Source organism: Temnothorax curvispinosus, unplaced genomic scaffold (assembly GCF_003070985.1).
Source record: "Temnothorax curvispinosus isolate PA1 unplaced genomic scaffold, ASM307098v1 QBEX01004646.1, whole genome shotgun sequence".
Lineage (NCBI taxonomy): Eukaryota > Metazoa > Arthropoda > Insecta > Hymenoptera > Formicidae > Temnothorax > Temnothorax curvispinosus.
In genome coordinates this window covers 2,091-24,684 of record NW_020214426.1, presented here as the reverse complement: position 1 = coordinate 24,684, position 22,594 = coordinate 2,091, and the positions used below count along the sequence as shown (strand labels likewise).

The 22,594-nt window shown below is 36.1% G+C and overlaps 5 protein-coding genes across 5 annotated transcripts; 2 read left to right on the top strand and 3 right to left on the bottom strand.

Moving 5' to 3' along the window:
* Window positions 1-226: 226 nt before the first annotated feature.
* On the top strand, window positions 227-15,582 carry LOC112453722. Its single transcript, XM_025014629.1, has 4 exons — window positions 227-516; window positions 13,549-13,879; window positions 14,090-14,650; window positions 14,731-15,582. Exons 1-4 carry the CDS (start codon window positions 382-384, stop codon window positions 15,429-15,431), a joined length of 1,728 nt encoding a protein of 575 aa, XP_024870397.1. The 5' UTR covers window positions 227-381; the 3' UTR covers window positions 15,432-15,582.
* Window positions 10,788-12,112, top strand: LOC112453724 (proteasome subunit beta type-2-like). The gene is made up of 2 exons (XM_025014630.1): window positions 10,788-11,289; window positions 11,471-12,112. Exons 1-2 carry the CDS (start codon window positions 11,253-11,255, stop codon window positions 11,773-11,775), a joined length of 342 nt encoding a protein of 113 aa, XP_024870398.1. The 5' UTR covers window positions 10,788-11,252; the 3' UTR covers window positions 11,776-12,112.
* Window positions 15,583-16,926: 1,344 nt separating the features above from the next.
* LOC112453721 (RNA-binding protein 25-like) lies at window positions 16,927-17,491 on the bottom strand. The gene is made up of 2 exons (XM_025014628.1): window positions 17,316-17,491; window positions 16,927-17,245 (listed from the first exon to the last, which is right to left on the bottom strand). The coding sequence occupies exons 1-2, from the start codon at window positions 17,489-17,491 to the stop codon at window positions 16,927-16,929; spliced, it is 495 nt and encodes a 164-aa protein (XP_024870396.1).
* Window positions 17,492-17,771: 280 nt separating this feature from the next.
* On the bottom strand, window positions 17,772-19,006 carry LOC112453720. The gene is made up of 3 exons (XM_025014627.1): window positions 18,940-19,006; window positions 18,713-18,866; window positions 17,772-18,666 (listed from the first exon to the last, which is right to left on the bottom strand). Exons 1-3 carry the CDS (start codon window positions 19,004-19,006, stop codon window positions 17,772-17,774), a joined length of 1,116 nt encoding a protein of 371 aa, XP_024870395.1.
* Window positions 19,007-20,378: 1,372 nt separating this feature from the next.
* LOC112453719 lies at window positions 20,379-21,230 on the bottom strand. The gene has a single exon (XM_025014626.1). The coding sequence runs from the start codon at window positions 21,228-21,230 to the stop codon at window positions 20,379-20,381; it is 852 nt and encodes a 283-aa protein (XP_024870394.1).
* Between the last annotated feature and the right edge of the window lie 1,364 nt (window positions 21,231-22,594).

Here is a 22,594-nt window from a genome sequence, read left to right as displayed (position 1 = left end):
ATCTGAGTAGTTCGGACACGAACCATAGCATGGATACAAACCCATGTATCGTTACCCGAGTCTTCTCTGATCGTTACCGAGCGTAACGCCGTAGTTGACGTCCACTTTCTCAGAGGGTAGATTAGGACAGACGTCCTCCGAAGCCGGATGGCCGCTCTCAGGTTTCTCTCTGGTATGCACGCATGAGAATCAAAAATTAATTTTTTTAACGTTGACAGCCTTGCATTCGGAGCTTCGAGCTTCCACTACGTGAAGTCTCTAAGATCAATTCAGAGTTAGCCCAAGTTAGTTTGTTATACTGACAGCAATAATTATGATTTAATTATGTTGTCATAGAAAGAGAGAAATAGTTACGTTACAAGAACGTGATATTTGTTTGACATGTCGATTGATCATAGTGGCAAAGGTTATACTCCTCTTCCACAAAGTATAAGCAATACCGATACCGAGGATGAGGAGGAACGTTTAACCCGACCTAACGATATTGTTTACAAGGTCGACAATACTACGATAGCGGTGAGACAGTATATATTACACGATAATTATTATTAGTGTGTGTAAAATATAGTACGGCAATGCACACGTTAATAAAATTGGTAATTATGAAGGAGAGGGACTTTCTCACCGCAGCACCGAAATATTTCAGAAAGCTTTCAAAAAGCTGTCAATAAAATATGAAACCTTTCAAAAAAACATTTCAGACGTGTTTCAGATATGTTTCAAAAATATAAAATGTCCGCCAAGCTGAGATTTCAGAAATGTTTCTGAAATCTCAGAAATATTTCTGAAATAATTCTGAAATGCTCTTCAGAAATATTTCTGAAATGCTTAAGAAATATCTCTGAAATGCTTAAGAAATACCTCTGAAATGCCTAAGAAATACCTCTGAAATGCTTCAGAAATATTTCTGAAATCATTCAGAAACATCTCTAAAATGCTTCAAAAATATCTCTAAAATGCTTCAAAAATATCTCTGAAATGTTTCGGAAATATCTCTGAAATGTTTCAGAAATATATGGGAAATATTTCAGATACTTCTTCTCATATCAAATTGTTCCAGATCACCCTGTATAGGGTGATCCGGAACAATTTCCTGTTCTTTATAAATCATATTCTTGATTATAGTCATGATTTTGCTTTGCCGGAGGCCTGCTTATATTAGATTCCAATTGAAATTTACTTGCGAGTTAGTCTTACCATTATGCGCTGCCTAGCGACGTCGTTGCATATTTCTCTGAAATGTTTCGTAATATTTTAGAAATATTTCAGTGAAAAGGGTCATAAATGATTTCGATGAAACGTTTTAGAAATACTTTTGAATGATTTCAATGTTACATTTCAATATTAATTTCCAAGTTATTTTTTGGAAAGCTTTCATTGATATATGATTTTGATGAAACGTTTCAAGATGACTTCTGAATAATTAGCAAAAGAATTATGTTTGACCCAACTGTCAAATTTTATTGTTCACAAAACGCTACGTTTCGACTGCAGATTTCGGTCCTTTCCAAGCGTAAAGAAACTCATAAATATTGTTAGTCAGACATAATGCCCAAATTACGCCGAATCTAAAAACTAAACATCAAAAATTGTGGCACGCAACAATATAAGTATAAGTCCAAAAATAATTATATAAATCAAAACTTACATATTTGTGCGTTAAATTCACAGAAGTAAAATACAATTTAAACGGCATTTTCGTTATTCGTTTATGTCGAAGGGCATGTAAGAGCCGTGCGGTGGTAAAAGTTTAACTGACGAGAGAACAGACAAGTAATAAACAAACCAACGACGTCAATATTAAAAGCCAGGGCGTGGAGAGGGAAACAGAGAAGGAGATAGAATTACGTTTCTTTTATATGTTCGTAGAGATGTAAAATTGCAATGCTACGTATATTGGGCAGACAAAAAGACATTTTTGCACACGTCTCAAAAAACACCAAAACGATATCAGAAAACCGACGAGTAAGCATTCAGGACCCCTATTCTGTAACTCGTAACGACAGTGTCGGTATCGTTACGTTGTCGTTGCGCAGGTATGGGGACGGCGAGATGACAAGCTCAGCGCAGAGGGCAGCACCGAAAATGGAGACGTGTCATAATGTTTACGTTTAATGAGTAGAGAGGTTTGGAGAATTTTTTAACATGCCGGGAATGTGTGTGTGGCATATGGATGTAAAAATAAGGGAGGGCATCGGTTCCCGAGGGACAAGATATGATGAAAAAACGATAGATCACTGCATATAAAACGCGAGGATTTATGTCCGAATACAAATTCGCTGTGCACAAACCACTTTAGACCTGAGGATTATATTACCACCCATACAGCACAGACTCTTGCAGAAAGCTTCCAGAAAGGTTTCAAAAACATTTCAACCTTTCACATTTCATGTGCAACATCTCTGAAAGAATTCTGCAATATGTCATATAAAATGTTGCAATAGAAATGTTTTTTAAACCTTTCACATGAAGATAATTTTTCAAAACTTTTAGTTGAGTTATCTCTGAATCGTTTCACATGAAATAATTTTATAAATCTTTTAGTTGAGCTGTTTCTAAAACCTTTCTCACGCAATAAATTTGAAAACGTTCAGTTGATTTATTTCTGAATTGTTTCATATGAAATGATTTTGTAAACCTTTCAGTTGAGCTGTTTCTGAAATCTTTCTCACGCAATAAATTTGTAAATTTTCAATTAAGTTAGTTCTGAATCGTTTTATATGAAATGATTTTGTAAACCTTTCACTTGAGCTGTTTTTAAAACCTTTCTCACGCAATAAATTTGAAAACTTTCAGTTGATTTATTTCTGAATTGTTTCATATGAAATGATTTTGTAAACCTTTCAGTTGAGCTGTTTCTGAAACCTTTCTCACGCAATGAAAATTTTTAATTAAGTTATTTCGGAAACATTTCATAAAATATAATTTTGCAAACTTTTCAGTTGAGTTTTCGATGAATACACATCTAGGACAAGTAAATATAGACGAATTTAGAAATTTTTAATTGCAGCCCTAAAAACCACACCCATCATATGTAGGGCTTTTTGCTTTTTTTAGATATAAATTATTAATATTATATTATGTAATGATATACAAATCTTTTATATTAACCCGTTGTGGTCACACCTCCTAAAAATAACGAGTGGTCACACGGGGTCCAATGGACCCCACAACAGTTGCCATTTGCGTTCTTTTTGATGTATCCACTCAAACCTTGAACTGGAATTTAGTTTATGACTTCCTCTTTATAATCCAATAATTTTAAAAATTTTTTTATGTTGAAAAAACGCGAGAAAAAATTTTTTTTTCGAGAAATTTGACTTTTTTTTACACAAATATTCATCAAAATTTTTTGAAATAGAGCAAAAAAACTTCCTACGTTTTACTCTCAAAATAGTATACTTTTAAGGGAAAAAAAACCTGGGGTCCACTGGACCCCATGTGACCACAACGGGTTAATATTTATAATATATCAATTGTTGTTGCGTTGTTTTTAATATTTGCCAGTTAATAAATAATTTCAAATTTTTGAACACTAAAGATGCTTATATACGATATGAACATAAGCTAGAAAGAATTAAGCATCAGAACCAGAGGATCGTCACTAGCCCGTTCGATCATGGAAGTCAAGCAACTTTGAGTGCGGTTACTACTTGGATGGGTGACCGCCCGAATAAAAAAAATACGGCAATGTATTTCGGAAACCTTTCAACGCTTTCTCAGAAATGTTTCAAGTGCGAGAATCGCGGACATTTTGCTATTCCAGACCTGTCTCAGAGATGTTGCAGAAACATTTTGAAATATTTATGACATGTTTCAACTAAATCAGATGAAACATTTTTTAAATATCTCTGAAAAGTTTCAGATATATTTTGGTAACCTTTCAGCACGGTTTCAGAAAGGTTTCAAGTGCAAGAATCGCGGACATTTTGCTATTCCAGAGATGTCTCAAAGCTGTTGCAGAAACATTTTGAAATATTTATGAGATGTTTCAACCTATCGAATGAAACATTTCTTAGATATTTCTGAAAGGTTCTTGTGCTGTATGGGCACCGGCTTTGAAAGTAGTGAGTTTACAATGAAATTAATAGACATATAATGAAACATATGTTTAGTCGCGAATTTGTATTCGGACATAAATCCTCGCGTTTTATAAGCAGTGATGATCCACCGTTTTTTCATCATCTTGTCCCTCGGGAACCAATGCTCTCCCTTATTTTTACATCTATATGCCACACACATTCCCGGCATGTTAAAAAATTCCGAAATATTTACGTTTATGTACACAAATTTTCTCGTTAACGATATGCTCGGTACTCGCGGTGAGGCATTTGCTAGCGCCTCTAGCGGCTAAGAGTGGCACGCCCCATCTATATGATCCCCATACTATATGGAAAAAAAGCTGCGCAACGACGACATAACGATACCGACACTGTCGTTAGAGTTACAGAATAGGGGTCCTGTAGTGCGTGAGCATCAAACATCCTGTGGGCATGATTTTGATTGGGGAAAACCAGAAATAATACATAAGGAGAGACAGATTAAAAAGTGGGAATTAGCGGAGATATTTTTTATTAAAAAATTTGATGACACCATTAATTTACAAAAGGACACGGAGAATCTTAACGCTCTCTACGAACATATCATAAAAGAAACGTAATTCTACCTCCTTCATGTAAGAACATGCCCTTCGACATAAACGAATAACAAAAATCCCGTTTAATTGTATTTTACTTCTGTGAATTTAACGCACAAATATGTAAGTTTTGATTTATATAATTGTTTTTGGACTTATACTTATATTGTGGCGTGCCACAATTTTTGATGTTTAGTTTTTAGATTCGGCGTAGTTTGGACATTATGTCTGACTAATAATATTTATGAGTTTCTATACGCTTGAAAAGGATCGAAATCTGCAGTCGAAACGTAGCGTTTTGTGAACAATAAAATTTGACAGTTGGGTCGAACATAATTTTTTTACTAATTGTTAATTATTCACTGGCGATTCAAGTTTTTACTTCTCCGTTTTTACTTCTGGAATAATTTTAATGTTACATTTCAATATTATTTTCCAAGTTATTCTTCGCAAGTTTCGCTTTCAATGATACGTATTTTAGACATTACGTACGAAATATTTCTCTGAAATGTTTCGTAATATTTCAGAAATATTTCAGTGAAAAGGGTCATAAATGATTTCGATGAAACGTTTCAGAAATATTCTGAATGACTTTAATGTTACATTTCAATATTAATTTCCAAGTTATCTTTTGAAAAGCTTTTAATGATATATTATTTTGATAAAACGTTTCAGAAATATTTTTGAATGATTTCAATTTTACATTTTAATATTAATTTCCAAGTTATCTTTCGGAAAGCTTTCTGTTGTGTAATGACGTACATGTTGTGCTGTGTGGACGATTTGGTTAAAACTTCACAATTTTGTGTATTTTGGTGCGTAAAACATGAATCATCTATAAGTTAAAATTGTTGCTCTCAATTAGGAAAAAAGTTATTAAGTACTAAAGTTGACAGTTACGTGGTTAGGATGTCTGTCATTTATTATACTTTGCATTTATATACTTTTTAATATGCCAATTATTATTTTCTGCTTTAAAAAAAACAATAACTATTTCTATTATCTTTTTATAATCATTTAATTTAATATATTATGGCATATTTAGTACAACAAAACTGCATATTTTCCAAAAAAAATTAATAATTCATATTTTTTGTTAAAGCAGAGTTGATCCAACTATTCTTTGCTTTAACAAAAAACAAATTATTTTCTTTAGAAAATATACAGTTTTGTTGTAGGTACCGAATATGGTTGATCCAACTATTCTCTGCTTTAACAAAAAATATGAATAATTAATTTTTTTTTGCTTTAACAAAAAACAAAGATTGTTAATTTTTGGGGGACAATATGCATTTTTGTTTTACTGAATATGTCATAATATTGTTGCGCCCATGCTGGACACTCGGTAGAGGAGTCGCGGAAAGCTGTGAAGCGCGCTCCGGAACTCGCGAAAGGAAAGGGAACACAGAACACAGGGATACTTGGAGAAATGCGTTTATTCAGAACTCGTAACGGAACGCGTCCGGATTCCAAAAATCCGTCAGACAGAAAATCAATAAACAATTTAAACTCTCGTTGTCAAGGAGCGCGCTTTGGAGCTTTCCGCGATTCCTCTACCGAGTGTCGAGCACGGGCGCAACAATATATTGAATTAAATGGTTAAAAAGGATTATAAATAAAAATTGAAATAGAATTATTATGTTTTTTTTTTTAAACAGAAAATAATTGGCATATTGAAAAGTCTATATAGATACAAAGTATAATAAATGACAGACATCTTAACCACGCAACTGTCAACTTTAGTATTTAATAACTTTTTTCCTAATTGAGAGCGACAATTTTAACTTATAGATTCATATTTTACGCACCAAAATACACAAAATTGTGAAGTTTTAGCCAAATCGGTGAGGAAGCCCCTCTCCTTTATAATTACTATAAAATTATACGTATTATTTATTGTAAAAAAAATCAGTTTTAATTTCTCATGTGTAATTCCTACAAAAAATGTTTTATTTTAAAGAATGGTATTAGTTTCTCTAAAAAATATTCAATTTCTTGGGGTCATATATATATATAATTGTTATATAAAACATAGGCTTACAGATACTTTATTAAAAAGTTATAACAAAAATGAAATAATAACGGACTTATTATTTTTATTACGGTTGTACTATATTCACCGTGTGAGCAATATAGATAAAAATTGTGTAAACAGATAAAGGTCGTTCTTATGTTTACCGACAACGTTGAAGGTAATCATTAGGGCCTGGACATTCGGATATGGAGCACAGGGACCGTATTCTCGAGCCTGCCCTAAATGATTTTCGTATGCGACTTTCTATTTGAAAAGCATTGAATTTTGCGTGCGAGTTTCATGAAAACGATTCGAGAATAAGGCTCCAGATCGAGAACCGTTGCGTATTGCTATTGATATCTATCTAGTATTGATATCTATCAGTGAGTTGTACAACTTTGTGTCAAAATGTCACGATTCTTTTCGTATGAAGAATACGCAGATATGATTTACAACAATAGTAAATACAATAGATCGTCATTACACAGTAATAATCATTAGTAATGATAAAAATTTCATTTTTATAACTTTTTAATAAAGCATTTGTTAACCTATGTTTATATAACATTTTTTTCTTATTTCTACTTGTAAAACATACTAGCACAGTTTGGTGGAAAAAACCTGAACCATCCTGTATATATATATGTGGTCTGTTTAAAAAGTAATGAGACTGAATTTTTTTCACAACAACTGGTAACACTGTAAAAAGCAGACTGCAGTAGATCGAGAGCTACATTTATACTCTAACTTCAGTTAAAATTTTAATTTGATAACATTAAGGATGTATGGGTGACATCTCAAAGCATTACCAAAAATCTAAAAATTTAATAGATTGTTCTATTATTACGTCTAAGTATCTGTGTAAAATTTCAGCACAATTCTCTTACTGGTTTAAAAGTTATTTAATTTTTTTGTTTGCATTAATTTTTATCATATCTCGGGATTGGCTTCACCAATCTTATTCGGACTAGTCGCAATCGAAAACTTGTATCGACATTATATTTAAAAAATGTCGTTAGATTTTTTATTACGGCTTTAGTTTCTGAGATATTTTAATTAAAAGTTTGTTGACGTATGAAATTTCTTCTTATTCTTATAATTTGATGAGGAAGTAGCATTACAAATTAAATCAAATTTTGTACATATGCTAATAAAACTATGATAAATATTCGTACAAAAGTTCATTTGGATCCACTTACTCGTTTAAAAGTTATTTACCTAAAACTGTAGCAAAATGTGGTCAGTACGCTGCATAAAACCCATTTTAGTCTATGAGACTTGGCAACATTGCAGTGAGGCAGTACAGATCGATGTATTGAAAGTGTAAACACTTCGAGTCAATATCGAAATTTTATCGAAATTTTTTACGATATTCAACATTTTTCGGCATTTTGATTCCGCGTTTGAAAGGTGACAGGCAGTAATGCCAACGTAGAAAATAGTGCAATGTTGTCATATTTAAAGCTGGCATTAAATGGTATATTTTAGGTTTACATTTTGTTTTAAAATTATTAATTAAATATATAACTTATTACTTTTATATTAAATATATATTTAAATTATTCGATACCTAGTAACCGAAAATCATCTTATAAATGATTCGTTTTTTCGTTTTTTGCAGTTGATTTCAGGGCATTTTCAAGACCAAAAGTTTCTGTCGTTGATTACGAAAAATATTAATTATAAATATTCCATTTCTTGAAGACGTTAAAAATCATGTTATTTTACGATAGTTGAACTTCTTATGCAATATAAATTTATTTATTTTATATTTCAAACGATATAAACCTAAGAAATCTGCAGTTTTCAAATTTTAATCACTTTTTGCTGGTATTGTACAACCCAAACATCCTTAACATATGTGATTCTACAATCATTTATAACAGTATGTTTGGGTGATGCGTCACGAAAATGGAACATAAGAAAATCGAGCAGTGTTGTACGAAGTTTGACATAGCAAATTCTGTGTCAAATTTCAGGATACCGTGACAGAAACATTTAAAAAGTTGACAGTGAGAATAATTGATGATCAAAATTAAATTAAATTTTAATTACCAAATTGTTTATGTCATTGGTGGTCCAGAACGGGATTCATCTTCACAATTTCACCGCCATCTAAAAATGCCTTGTACCCAGGATAGAACTTGATCTTTGTGTCTGTTTCAACTTCTTAAATGTTTCCATCGCATTGTCCTGGAGTTTGACACAGAATATAGTCACATAATGCTGCTCGATTTTCTTGTGTTCCATTTTCATGACGCGTCATTCAAACATAAAGTTATACAAATGATTGCAGAATCACATGTGTTAAGGCTCCTGGGTAGTCACGGTGGCGCCGTACCGTCGCGGCAGGAATAAGAACTCTCTCCTCTCACTCTCTCCAATGGAGAATTCTGTCTTGTAACATGTTGACAACCTATTTTGCGTTGCGTTAAATTTCTTTATTATTCGCTCTGTACTTATGCTATAACGTTTAACGTATTCGTGAAACTCGTAAAATTGACCGTATGGTAAGATTTGCAAGAAATACATATGCGGAAGGAACATTTTCCACTCCTTTCGATAGTCGAAAACGGCTTGTTTTTCCGTATGTTTAGGCTTCGTTTTATGGCTGTTTGTTTATTGTCGAGGGAAAAGGATAGTATCCGGTCAATTTTAGAAGTGTGCTGAAACGATCTATAGTGATTTTTTTATTGAAATGTCTTTTTATTTCGGAAAATACCGCAACATAAAATAGGGTAATTTCTCGCCTTGATAGCAAGAAATTCAATATGGCTGCGGTAACTACCCAGGAGCTTTAATGTTATCAAGTTAAAATTTTAACTGAAGGCAGAGTATGAATATAGCTTTCGATCTACTGCAGTCTTGTTTTTACAGTGTTACTAGTTGTTGAAAAAAAAATCAGTTTTATTAATTTTTAAACAGACCACGTGTATATATATATATATATATATATAGGGTGTCCCATTTTAAAAAACGCACCTTTTGATAATTCTTCAACAAAGCATTTTCAGCAAAAATGTTTCATACATATATAACAAAGGATCAGTAAAATATAGAAATTATATGTACCTTTCTCCAAGATTTAAATAAATATAAATATTCAAGAATCTATTCTTCTACCATTTGCATAAATATTTAATATAAAATATCTTAATGATTAAGTTACAAACGTAAATTATTTGATCTGATATGCATAATAATCCTATTATAAATATATTCTATTTTTTATTATAAATATATTTATATAACATTTGATATACATTTATATAGACTATAATATTTAGTAAATATTGTATTTATAATATTTATCTATTTATTGAATACTTACCAAAATTGATATATATCATTTAGGTCAAAATATTGAGTAAATTATATAAATAAATATGTATCTATATAGATGATATTACTTATTATGACCCAGATAGCAAAGCGTGTCTGAGCAAAATCGCGCAAACCTGTGATTGCTTATGATGCTGGCAACTTGCTGTATATTTGCTTTAATTAATTTCGAGTAATTTAATATTTGAAGCAACACGCAGGCAACATTAAATATATGTATTGCCAGCAATTTGTCGGCAAGAGAACAGCATCAAATTTACTTCGCGTTGCTAGCAATATGACAGCATTGTGTGATCCTATGAATTATTACAGCAACATGACAGCTAACTCGAATTTTTAATCAGACGATTTTAGATCGCAGTATAAGTTGCCAACAAATTGCTGGCAAGTTGCTATACAAAATTGTTATATCGTGAAGGCATCAACTTGCTGACAAATGCAGACTCAGTTGCCACAAATTCTGGTAGCAACACATATACTATCTTATCGGCAACATGTTAGCAACAATGCAGACACGTCCTAGATAGCCAAGCGTGATATAGCATATTGAGCAAACTAATGTATTGCATGTGTTGTTATATATTTGCTGTAAATTTGCTGACATCAAAATAGAACACGTTACAAATACAGCTACGTGACTGCTTATACATGCAATCAGTCGACGCAATTTCGAGACCAAACGGTCTACAATACTGGTACGTTATGTTGTCTGCAACATGACAGCAATGAATGGCTGCGTTCAGCCGATACTCCGCTAGCCTAGCAATCGTGAGCAGTCGCTCGTTTCCTCTCCTTTTAATCCATTGGGTCAAAGAAGAGGAAACGAGCGAAAACGAGCGACTGCTCACGATTGCTAGGCTAGCGAAGTATTGGCTGAACGCACTCAATGATTCATTGTTCCATCTTGAGCATCATAGCGCAAACATGATGGCAACAACCATAGACCTAGGATAAGATAGACGGAGCGTAAGCCTGCGGGGTAGGTGATAGCGCGGGAGGGGAAATAGACCCAAATTTCGGCAAAGTTCGGAAACATTCGGACGCTCGACCGACTCGACAGCACACGGATGTGCCTTCGCGCTTTGGTGTGCGTTGGCAGCATGTGGAGGAGATGCGCTGGCATGCGCTGTTTGTTCGATTACACATTTGACACATTTCTCCGGACGGTGAATACCATAACCTAGAATACAGAAGCGTATCATGGAAATGAAGTGCTTAATTGGCATTTAGTGTACAGATTTCGTATTAATTGCGACGGATATGAAAACTACACAATCTACTATAGTTATGAAAAGCGGTAAGATGTTTATCTGCACGTTTTACATTACCACGAAACCCTCATCATTGGAGTTGCCGTCGTAACAATTAAATAATAATCACAATGATTCTGACAAATTATGCAGATATAGAATTATTTATTATGCAAATTATTACGAATTATTATATTATTTTTTAACAAACGTTTCTTGAATGAACAGATGAACATAAAATCCACAAGATCTCTGACAAACTTGTCTTGGCAATATTCAGAGAATCAGGCAATACAATACAGTTTTCAGAATACATTGGGAAGAATATTCAGCTGTACAAGATGCAAAATGACTACGAATTGTCCCCCAAAGCTGCGGCTTGTTTCACAAGAAGAAATCTTACAGCCGATTATCTTAGAAACAGTACTCCATACCTTGTCAATATGCTACTGACCATATATGATAACAATTCAGGACCAGAATTATACATTATATCGGTTACTTACCCAGGTAGCAAGCACTCGTCATTTTGACGTCAATTGACGTCAAGAGACGTCAAAATGACAGACTTTTGACGTCAATTGACGTCAAAATGACGAGTGCTTGCTACCTGGGTATCGTCCAGCGTGAAAGTTCCTTACGCGACTCACGGATATGGCGGGATGTTCTCCACATCTGTTTTAGACAGATATCACAAATATGGTGAGGCATTGACAAGACATGGCAGCGAACAAATTAATAGAATACAGCTGAAAGATATTAAATAGAAACGTTTCTTGTAGATTGTATCGAAGAAGAGGCATATGCATTATTGAAGAAATGCGTTCGAGACATTCAGAAGCGATTAATCGTTAATTTGCCAAATTTCAAAGTTTAAAAGATATCTAAGCATGGGATTAAAGATAAGCAGCCAATTACAGCTAAGAACTTTGTTGTGGAAAGTGTTGCTAAAGAATAAAAGAAACATTCACTTTATATCTTTTCGTAGGAAAAATATTTCCATCATAGGAATAAATGATCTAATTGTAATTTGATAATAAAAATATCAGTGATTATAATTGCATGGTTGTAATTACGGTAAATATGCAGAATTTGGATATTTATTTTTTATTTGCAGAATTTGATGTTCGCGATCGTCATATGCGACAACTTCAATTCACGCGCGCGTAACGTGGTCCGAACGTCCCCGAGGTCTAACCGAACTTTGCTGAGACTTGGGTCTATTTCCCTTCCCGCGCTATCCTTACCCCCCTTGTCCATAGTAGCACATTACGCTCCGTCTATCTTATCCTAGGCCTATGGCAACAATAACACACGCACGCACACGCGCGCGCACACACACACACACACACACACACACATATGATTTCCATCCGTTATTGCGTATATATATGTCTTCAAGCGCTATGAAGTTTTTTAATTGTAGGTCGTTCCTAACAAAGTGTTGACAATATGAAATTGTCACACGTTTGTAAAGATTGTGCAAATAATTTCAGATTCGATAGATAGCATCCGATGGGTTCTGTTTCTCGTATTTAAAATATGACGAACGATAGTATATGAACGATATATAAATGACGGAACTGCACAACTAATATCAGTTGTATCATGGAGTCCACTTTTATAATAAAGTATGGCACACTTTTAGATTGATGTAACCTTATATTAGTTAATGGTACTTTTATTTTTGAAGACTGATAATAATTAAATAAACACAATACATAAAATGTATATATTATATAACAAATCTTTTGTATATAAATTTAATTTTTACAATCCTCTTATTAAAACGTCATTAAAAAGCTAAAAAGGTCATAAAGATCACGTTTTTTAACGTTTTGAAATGTCGTCATCGGTCTGGGACTTATTCCTGTCATTTTTACGTTATTATTACATAATTATAAAAGGATAATTGACGTAACGATTGATCATAAACTGACGTAAAAATCACGTGACGTTGTTGCCTGGGAAGTTGCCCTCAAATTGCAATCAATATGCCGTTAATCGTGGATGACAACGAGTTGTCGTCAAGTTGCTGTCACAAATCATCTCTTCACAAATAACAAATCCGTGTGAACATGTTGCTCTCAATTTGCCGTGAAGAGAATTAGAATTCGTGTGTTCAACCCGACAGACATAATGCTGTCTCACCTTGTCCCTAGTTTGTCAAAATAGTTGCATCAACGATTGTTGCCAACATGACAGTAAACTCACAGCATTTGGCTATCTGGGGTTGCTATCTGGGGATTACCTATAAATATTTTTATATAAATTTTTATTTAATATCTAATTCTTTTTTGGTTCAGGAATTACATTCAAATCATGAAAATGGCGCATTTTGTCCACTGGACGAAACACATAATCTGGAGAATAACACAAGAAATAGACAAAACACAATCAAATATTATCAAGACAATGTTCCAATAATGGTAATTGAAGGAAACAAGCAAAATGATTTTTGGAAAAGAAAAGATATATCACCAATTAGGCGTTTCGGTTTATTTGTGTCGATATTATTATGCATTATTACAATAGTTATTTTTTTGTATGTATTACCTTGTGACAGTTCAATGGTTTGTTCGTCAATTATTGAATCACATTCGCCTATATCATGGGATAAAACTTTGCAAGATGTAGGTGAGTTCATTATTGTAAGCTATATTTTATTGCTATTTTTTATCTTTATTCCTTAATAGAATAAATAAATGTAAAGATAAATAGATTATTTATTCTATGATATGTGCATTAACAATTAATAATTATTTGACTAAATATTAAAGCTACTTTTTATACTTTAATAATGTAATTTTATTATATTAACTTTTATAATTTTTTTATTAAATACAGAAATATATGGGCCTATTACTGTAGTACCTGGATCTCCGTATAATTTAATATTTCTTCTTCATGGTGAACAATATAGAAAAAATGATATAAGAGATAAAATCATTCATCAAAGACAGATACCTCCAGAAGGAGGAGGTGTTATATCAATGCAAGGAAATAATGGATTACCATTATGGCTGGTTCCATTAAAACGATTACCTACTATTATAGATTGTACTAGTATTGATATTGATCAATCTGGAAAACCGGATTGCATTGTCGCTGGTGAACAAGGTCTACTCATTAGCATAGAACCAATTGCTGGAACAATTCATTGGAGTTCCACGATTAACACATTCTCTAAATTACCAGTTATTATACCAGATATTGATGCGGATAATATTGAAGATTTATTAAGTGTAGCAATAGACAATGCAAATGTATCATCCTTGGTTTTTTTATCTGGCAAAACTGGTCAATTATTGGAACGTTATTCAATTAATAATTGCATTTCTATTGATATATATAATCTTGTTTCTAATGGCAATATATCCTATAATTGTTATGATAACAATGCAAAACGTATGTTATTTAAATACTTTCCTATATTTCAGTTTGTAAAATTTTCATTTATATTATTAAAAAGTGCTTACTTGTTGCAGATGTGACAAGATTCATATCTTTGAAAGGATTATTTCATAAGTTAAATATAACACAAATACATAAGAAATTTTCCTCAAAATCAGCAGCATTGCCACGATTATTTGAAATAATAAAATCATATGACGATGAATATAGTTGGAGGCCTACTCCTTATCACCATCTGACTGTAGAAAATGAAGGAGTATGTCCAGGACAATTTTGCCGTACCAATATAAATCTAACTTTACAGAGATTAACAAACAAACCAATAACTATATGGGATTATGTGAGTTCGAATACATTTGCGTCAAAGCCAGTATTTTTGGTGACCTCAAGTAAACCTTACACTTCTGGATTTGCCATTAAGTTCTGGCAGTGGATGGATTTGCCGTTGGAGTACACAGAGAAAGCACCTGTTATGGAACAAATGCTTATAGAAAGAGTTCTTATAGTTTTTGCAAATTATACATATGTTCAAGCTCTTAATACTAGTCAATGCGATATAATGCAATTGTGTCATAAACTTAACTGTCAACCAAATTTAAATTTACGAAAACAATTTACTTCTATCAAAGTCAAGTACATCGATAACAATGAATTTCCAGAACTGATAAGTTATTGGTCTTCATACAGTACAGACTCAATGAAAGCATTAATATCGAAAATACAAGTTATAAAAATGGATTCCATAATATCTGATTTAATACACGGAAGTGTTTAGTTTTATTGTAACATTTTCATATTTTATATTGAACATATGATTATACTTGCATTCTGTTACTTAATGATAGTTTGGTCTGCGATTGTAAATTATTGATAAGATAAAATGTGTTTTTAAAAACGGATTATCAAAAACTATTAATCAATTTATTCAAAACATAAATTTTACTAATTTTTTCCTAATTTTTTAATATTATATTGATACACTTTTTTCATTAATTTTTCATTACGTAAATAGTTTCTAAAATTATATATTTCTTAACTGAAATCAAATTGTGAAAAACGCCAATTATTCTCATATTTTATTATTCATTAACTGTTTTCTTCTCTGTATTTTTTAATTGTACTTAGAATAGTGCCTTGAATCAAACTATATATAATTATTATCTATATATTTATCACATATAAAATGCAAGAAAGTTTTGCGTTTTAAACAAATATGTTCTTCGGAAAATTTAAGAACGTTTTATTTTAAAAAATATCAATTTTAATAGGCTCTTACAGCAATGATATCATTTTACAAAGTTTAAATCAAGCATAAACATCAGTTACATAAATAATTGATCAAATAAATATTTCCTATATGTATTACATAGTATTATGACTTAAATTGTTAATTTTAAATTTTTTATTGATCTGTAATCTAGTCATTGATATTATCTTAATTCTCTGTACTTTGAATTCAGTATCATTAACTAAGTTATTAACTAATTATCTAATAATTTCAAAAAGAAGTGACTGAATTTATGACAAAGCTGTTACAAACTGAAACAGTTATATTTAAAACAATTATGTACATGTGATATTTTAATAACTGTATCAAATGTATTATATTAGTAAAATATAATTATCAATTTTTAGTATGGTTAAAGCTTCTATTTCTTGACTGCAACTATATGTATGATATTTATTGCATTTCCCCGTAGGATTTACAAGGCGTTTTTATGAGAAACGTACCCAAACCTCTTACAGCGATTCTTTCCCCTATGCCTGGCCATTTGTGACCTCACAAACATTTACCCTCTCTCCCCGTAATCCTCTTCACCCCTCTTTTTCTTCCTCCGTTTCTGCCGTGACTCCGTCCTTCCCGTCTCCGCTCTTCCCTATTTGGCCCACTCTCTCTTCTTGGCCTTCTCCTCATCATCGGAACTCATAAGGAGCTTCTCCTCCATCCTACTTGAGATTTCTTCTTCCTCCGATCTCCCTGTACTCCTGTGCACCTCTCTTCTCCCTTCCGCTCTCTCTTCTTTCTCCTCTCTTTCTCTATCTCTCCTTTCCACCGACTTGTCTTCATGTATCTTTATCCCTATACTGTTCCCTGCCCTTCTTCTCGCCACCAACACCCGCCACTTCTCCTCCTCATCTCTCAGTTTCACCAGTATTGTCAGCCAAACTTCTCTCTGCCCCACAACTATCACCTCTCTTACCATCACTTTCACCCTCAACCCTTCCGTGAAGAGCTCCTTCACTTTCTCCCAATTTGACTCCTTACCTCCTCATTTCTCTTTCTCGACCCTTATAACCACGTTCCTCTTTCTTAATTCGTCCTCGTTCCTTTCGCCCTCCCCTGCCCACCATTTCTTCTTTCCCGCCCCACTCTCCACGCTATCCTCTCTCTTTCTTTTGCCTCCATCTTGCTCCAATCTTTCTACCTTTCTCTCCAATCTCCTTATTTTCTCCTTCAGCTCCTCTATCCTCTTGTCCTTTTTTCTATCGTTCTTCTTTTTCTTCTTCAACATCTTTCTTACTTTGTTCTCCACAATTCTTTCGACTGCCTCTGCTATTGATCTCCTCTCGCGCTCCATCCTGGATAATCTGTAACATGCACTTTAATTACTCACTTCTCCTTTTCTCTACTTTCCACTCCCTCCCCTCTCTCTCTTACTCTTCTCCCCACTCTCTCCTTCCCTCTTCACCTCCTCCTTCTTCTAACTCCTCCGACTCCCCTTTTCCTCCCATTCTTTCCCCCTCTAGTTCTATTATCCATTCCTCTCCTTCTCCTTCCTCATCCAATACCCATATTCCACCGCTTCCTGCCAACTTCCATTTCCTGATTCCCATCTCCTACATTCCTCCCATACATGCTCCCACGATTCCTCCCTATGTTCACATAACCTACATTTCTTTTTCTCTTCCACTTCCCAGTAACTGCTTTCTCTCATCTCATTCTCTAATCTAAATCTCGCCACCCTTCTCCATCTGCTCTCTCCCCATCCCTTCTTCAGATATCCCGGGATACCCTCTTCTTTTATTAGGTTAGGTTAGGTAAAAGGGTGTGGTCATCTATGGTGACCGTTCACTCGGAGACCTGAGGTCCATTGTGATACCCTACTATTAACCCTTAACCCTTCTTTACCACCTCGCTCCGAAAACATTTCCAGTTCCGTGCGAAGTTCATTATTTTATTAATCTCCATCTCTGCTGCGTCTTCCAATCCATCCAGAAATTCCTGTCCCATTATCTGGAAACGTCGGTTTACTATGGCTGGGCACCGACACAGCAGATGTTCAATTGTTTCTTCTTCCTCGTTGCATTCTCTGCAGTAGTTGTCATTTGTGATTTTCCATTTCTGGAGGTTCACTCCGACCGCACAGTTTCCTGTGATAACTCCCGCCGCTATGCGAACCAGGTTTTTCTTGTGTTTCAGTAATTGCCCAGTCCTACTGTTGTCTATCTTGGGCCATAGATTTCGGGCTATACCGCAATCGTTCCGGTTTTGCCAAATTTCTTTTTGTTTCTCCAATGTGATTTTCTCTATGGCATCCTTCAATGAACTGATCGGTGGTAGTGGGGAGTCTATAACCTCCGCACCGCTTTCCCTCGCCCCCAGCTTTGCCAGTCCGTCCGCGCCTGTATTCCCTACCACATTTCTGTGGCCGGGGACCCAGCGCAGACCGACCCCGTCGCCGCGGATCCAGGACAGTGCTTCTTGGCAACTCATCACTACCTTTGATCTCACCGATTTTGATGCAATACTTTTAAGCGCAGCCTGACTGTCAGAGTAAATTATGACATTTCCTAATGGTTTGCCGCTCGCCCTGATTAGCCTAACTGCCTCCCCTATTGCACAGATTTCTGCCTGTATGGCGCGGCAGCCATTCTTTAGTCTGTATGACTTTTGGATATTGAGCGCCTCAGAGTAGATTCCAATGCCTGTGCCCGTTTTGGTTACGGAGGCATCAGTATAGACTGATGTCTCATGTTTATTTATCACTGAGTTATCATCCCAGTCCTCCCTGGAGGGGATGTGTATGTTAACACACCCTTCAAAGTTGTACATACCTGACAACTAAGTAGTCCGTTGGATTATTCAATAAGTTTGGTCTTTTGTTACCACTCAGCTTTCTGATCACGTCCAGTATTCTTGAATGTCCATAGTTAGTCGGCTTCCAGAGATTTGACTCCCTAAGCCTTATGACTCCTTTTGCTGCCTGGCCTTTAACGTACAAATCGAGTGATTGTAGGTTCAGAATTGCCTCGAATGCAGCTTGTGCTGTGTTATTCCTCACTCCTGTGATACCCAGGACTGCAAGCCTTTGCACCTTGGTGAGGCTCTTTATTTACCTCTTTATTCATGGCTTCCTACCAGATTAAAGCTCCATATGTAATGATCGGTCTTATTACCGCAGTGTACATCCAGTGTATGATGTGCGGCATCAGACCCCATTTTTTCCCAAACATTTTCTTAAATGCATAGTAAGCAATTATTCCTTTCCTCCACGTTTCTTTTTCATGAGAGTTTGGAGTCTAGGATGATTCCGAGGTATTTAGTTTCCTTTGAAAGTGTGCCCTTCCCTCCAATTTTGGGGGTGTGAATTTGGGTATTTTATACTTTCTCGTGAACAGAATGAGCTCGGCCTTACTTGGGTTTACCCCTAGGCCGTTCTCTCTTGCCCACTTTGATAGTTCTTTTAGCGCAGACTCTATGATCTCACTGATTGTAGACAAGTATTTGCCTGTGATCAGTATGACTACATCAGCTGCATATGCTATCATTTTGATCCCTTTCTCCTTAAAGGTTGTTAGGATCTTGTTTATCACAATCAACCACAGTAGCGGTAATATCACTCCTCCTTGCGGTGTGCCTCTTGTTGCCTTCTTACTAGTAGAGCTGTTTCCTATTTCAGAGGTAATAACTCTGCTTTCCAGCATCCTTATCACCCACTCTGTGACCATATGCTCTACCCCCAATGTTTCTAAGGCCTCTTTTATAGATTCAGTTTTGACATTATTGAAAGCTCCCTCTATGTCCAGGAATGCAGCCAAGGTGTATTCCTTGTCCCTGAGGGATTTTTCAATTGTTCCGACAACCACGTGTAGTGCACTTTCAACTGATTTACCTCTGAGATAAGCATGTTGCATTTCGCACAGATCTTCTATATTTGTAGTCTCTTTTATATGCATGTCTATCAGTCTCTCTAGTGTCTTCAACAGAAACGACGATAAACTAATAGGCCTAAAATCTTTTGGGGTAGTGTGACTCGGTTTGCCAGCCTTGGCTATAAACGCCACTCTTACCTCTCTCCATCTTTTTGGTATGTAGCCTAATTCAAGACATTCCACGAAGATTCTCTTTAGCATCCCAATGATGCTGCTCAGAGATTTTTGTAACATGATAGGCAGTATCCCATCCAAACCCGCAGACTTGTACGGGCCAAAAGAATGCACCGCCCATAGTATTCTTTCCTCTGTGATGATCTTTTCCACCCTCATTTTTCTCTCTGCGGGGGTCATCAATTCCCCCTGTTTGCGGGAACTATCCTTTCTTACGTCTTTGTAATTGATGTTCCCACATTCAGGGAAATGGGTGCTCATAAGAAGATCCAGGGTCTCGCTGTTGGATTCAGTCCACGAGCCATCCGGCTTCATAATGTTACTTGGGATCACTGGATCCTTCGATAACACTCTTCTGAGCCTTGCAGCTGTGTTAGTATCCACAAAGGATTCACTAAACTCCACTTAATTCACTAACTAAAATCTCTATTCCCTCGATTGATGGGTACTCTGACATTTGGACCCTTGGTCCCCCATCCACATACTCCTCCACGAGTTTACTAAACATTTCCCAATTCGTTCTTTTGGGATTCCTAAAAGGCTTCCTAATTGGGACCGCGCGGTTTATACTAAACAGGATTCTCCTATGATCTGAGAAGGATCGTTTTAAGGAGACCCTCCAGTCCTCAACTATCAACCCCTCGTCGCCTGTGGTCAAGGTCAGATCTATCACCTCTTCTCTAACCTTGTTCACAAAAGTCGGTATATTGCCTCTATTGCAAATGGTCAGGTTATTTGTGAGAATAAAATCCATTATTGACTTACCTCTCTCATTTATGCCCTTGCTTCCCCATTGGATATGATGTCCGTTGGCATCGCATCCTATCACCAGTTGTCTGCCCTGCTTCCTGGCTTCAAGTACCAGGTTTTGGACGGCCTCCGGTGGTAATTCAGCTTCATCGTATGGCATGTATGCGGAAGCCAAAAGAAGCTTTGTGTTCCCCTGGCTCTCGCAGGTTGCCACGGTCAGGTCATTTGTGCTATATTGTGTTAGTAGTGTAAGTTTTAGGGATCTTTTTGCCACTATACACGTTCTTTTCTTACCTGCAGTTTGAGAATGTAACAGGATATACTCTTTAGTCCTCAGTCCTCGAACCCTGTCCTTTGCAAGCCAAGGCTCTTGGACCAGAGCTACGTCCACATTCTCTTCAGTCATGAGCAGCATCAAATCCTCCGTGGCCGCCTCGCAGTGATTCAGATTAATCTGAACGACCCGAAGTCCTAGCCGTCTCGCTGCTCTTGTCATTTGGAAGCCTCGCTTTCAGCACACCCAAGCCGAATTTGATGCTTTCTTTTGATTTCCTGAGAGACTCCAAGGACTCGCCATCGATCATAAAGACGAAGTCTTTTTCTTTGCCATTTTAGCTCTTAGCCGATGAGATGATCCTCCAGCTTTGGGTCTTCAGGCCTCTGTTTTGCTTTCCCAAAATCTTCACCACGGTGTCGTCCCCCTCCAGAACCGGAGGTGGGATCCACAGTGAGATTTTCTTTTTCAGTTGCGACATCTGAATGACCTCGAGTTGGGCCCCCTGCCAGAGTTCGCCGCAGCCGTCGATGACTTGCGTTAGAAAGTCGCGTGACTTTCTGTTGCTGCATCCAACGACATTGACTCCCTTCTGCCAGCCAGCCCCGTCGAAGTCAACCTCCTCGCAACCGTCGCTATCCAGCTCGGCTATGGCCAGCAGGATCTTTGACTCCACCTCCATCCACCTTTCGGCCGTCATCCTGCCATCCGGATCAGAACGATCTATGATGGCAATCCGACATTTCTCGGGCGAATCAAAGCTTATCGAGGGTTTGACCCTTTTCGCTTCGCTTTCCTCTCCGTTGCCCGATCGCACTCTTTTTACCGTTTTCCTTTCGGAAGGTGGCAAATTGGGTTTGTCCGGCTCTGAAGATTCCACCGTAGCGTTGGACCTCTGTAGTCTTTTTGCCGGTTTAGTTCTTGCTACCTTATGTTCTTCGGTGATCGTCTCCAATTTTTGTTGCTGATGTTCGGCTTCAAATTTGGAGACCTTCTTCTTATTCACTTTGATGAGCTCCCTGTCCCTGGCGATCAGTTCTTTATCCTTCTTGCTGCTCATCTTTTTCAGAAATGACAGGGCATTTTTGTAGGCTTCCTAGCCTTTTGAGCTGCCGTCATTTCTTTCTTCTTGGATTTTGCTTCCTCCTAACAAGCTGTGTCGGCCTCTGAGTCGAGAAGATCCCTCTCAGCGTCGGAGTCCATGTAGTCAACACTGCCACCTTTAAGCGATTGCTCGTCATCTGTCGCCTTGTCGATCTGTACTTTCTCCAGCCGAGATAAGATACTCCCCGGACCTCCCCCGCCTGCCGGAGTATCAATCTCCATTGTCTCACTTGACGCTTGTGGAGTGGTTCCGACAGCCAAGTGTCCCACTGTCGGGTCCTCTGAATCGAGCAATATTGAGCCCCTCCCCCTCCTCAGAATCCGATCAGAGCTCAGCCACTTCTGAGGAAGTGGGAGGATTCCCCATTTTTGGGTTACCTCCTGGGGTAAATCTATTTATACTGCTCTCTTCCATTGTGGTTTTGGGTTTGGATTCCCTTGTCCGCGATCGCTTATTCCGCCCAGAGACAGAGTCTCCGATT

Excerpts from the sequence above, each read along its gene's own strand:
- LOC112453722 (XM_025014629.1), top strand. The coding sequence starts at position 382 with ATGTCGATTGATCATAGTGGCAAAGGTTATACTCCTCTTCCACAAAGT. Across the intron at positions 517-13,548 it reads TCGACAATACTACGATAGCG|GAATTACATTCAAATCATGA; the intron begins GTGAGACAGTAT and ends TTTTTGGTTCAG. Across the intron at positions 14,651-14,730 it reads TTATGATAACAATGCAAAAC|ATGTGACAAGATTCATATCT; the intron begins GTATGTTATTTA and ends TACTTGTTGCAG.
- LOC112453724 (XM_025014630.1), top strand. The coding sequence starts at position 11,253 with ATGAAAACTACACAATCTACTATAGTTATGAAAAGCG. Across the intron at positions 11,290-11,470 it reads TACTATAGTTATGAAAAGCG|ATGAACATAAAATCCACAAG; the intron begins GTAAGATGTTTA and ends TTGAATGAACAG.
- LOC112453721 (XM_025014628.1), bottom strand. The coding sequence starts at position 17,491 with ATGGGAATCAGGAAATGGAAGTTGGCAGGAAGCGGTGGAATATGGGTA. Across the intron at positions 17,246-17,315 it reads AGGAGAGAGTGGGGAGAAGA|ATTATCCAGGATGGAGCGCG; the intron begins GTAAGAGAGAGA and ends TGCATGTTACAG.
- LOC112453720 (XM_025014627.1), bottom strand. The coding sequence starts at position 19,006 with ATGAATAAAGAGGTAAATAAAGAGCCTCACCAAGGTGCAAAGGCTTGC. Across the intron at positions 18,867-18,939 it reads CAGTCCTGGGTATCACAGGA|GCCAGGCAGCAAAAGGAGTC; the intron begins GTGAGGAATAAC and ends TGTACGTTAAAG. Across the intron at positions 18,667-18,712 it reads ACGGACTACTTAGTTGTCAG|GGAGGACTGGGATGATAACT; the intron begins GTATGTACAACT and ends CATCCCCTCCAG.
- LOC112453719 (XM_025014626.1), bottom strand. The coding sequence starts at position 21,230 with ATGACAAGAGCAGCGAGACGGCTAGGACTTCGGGTCGTTCAGATTAAT.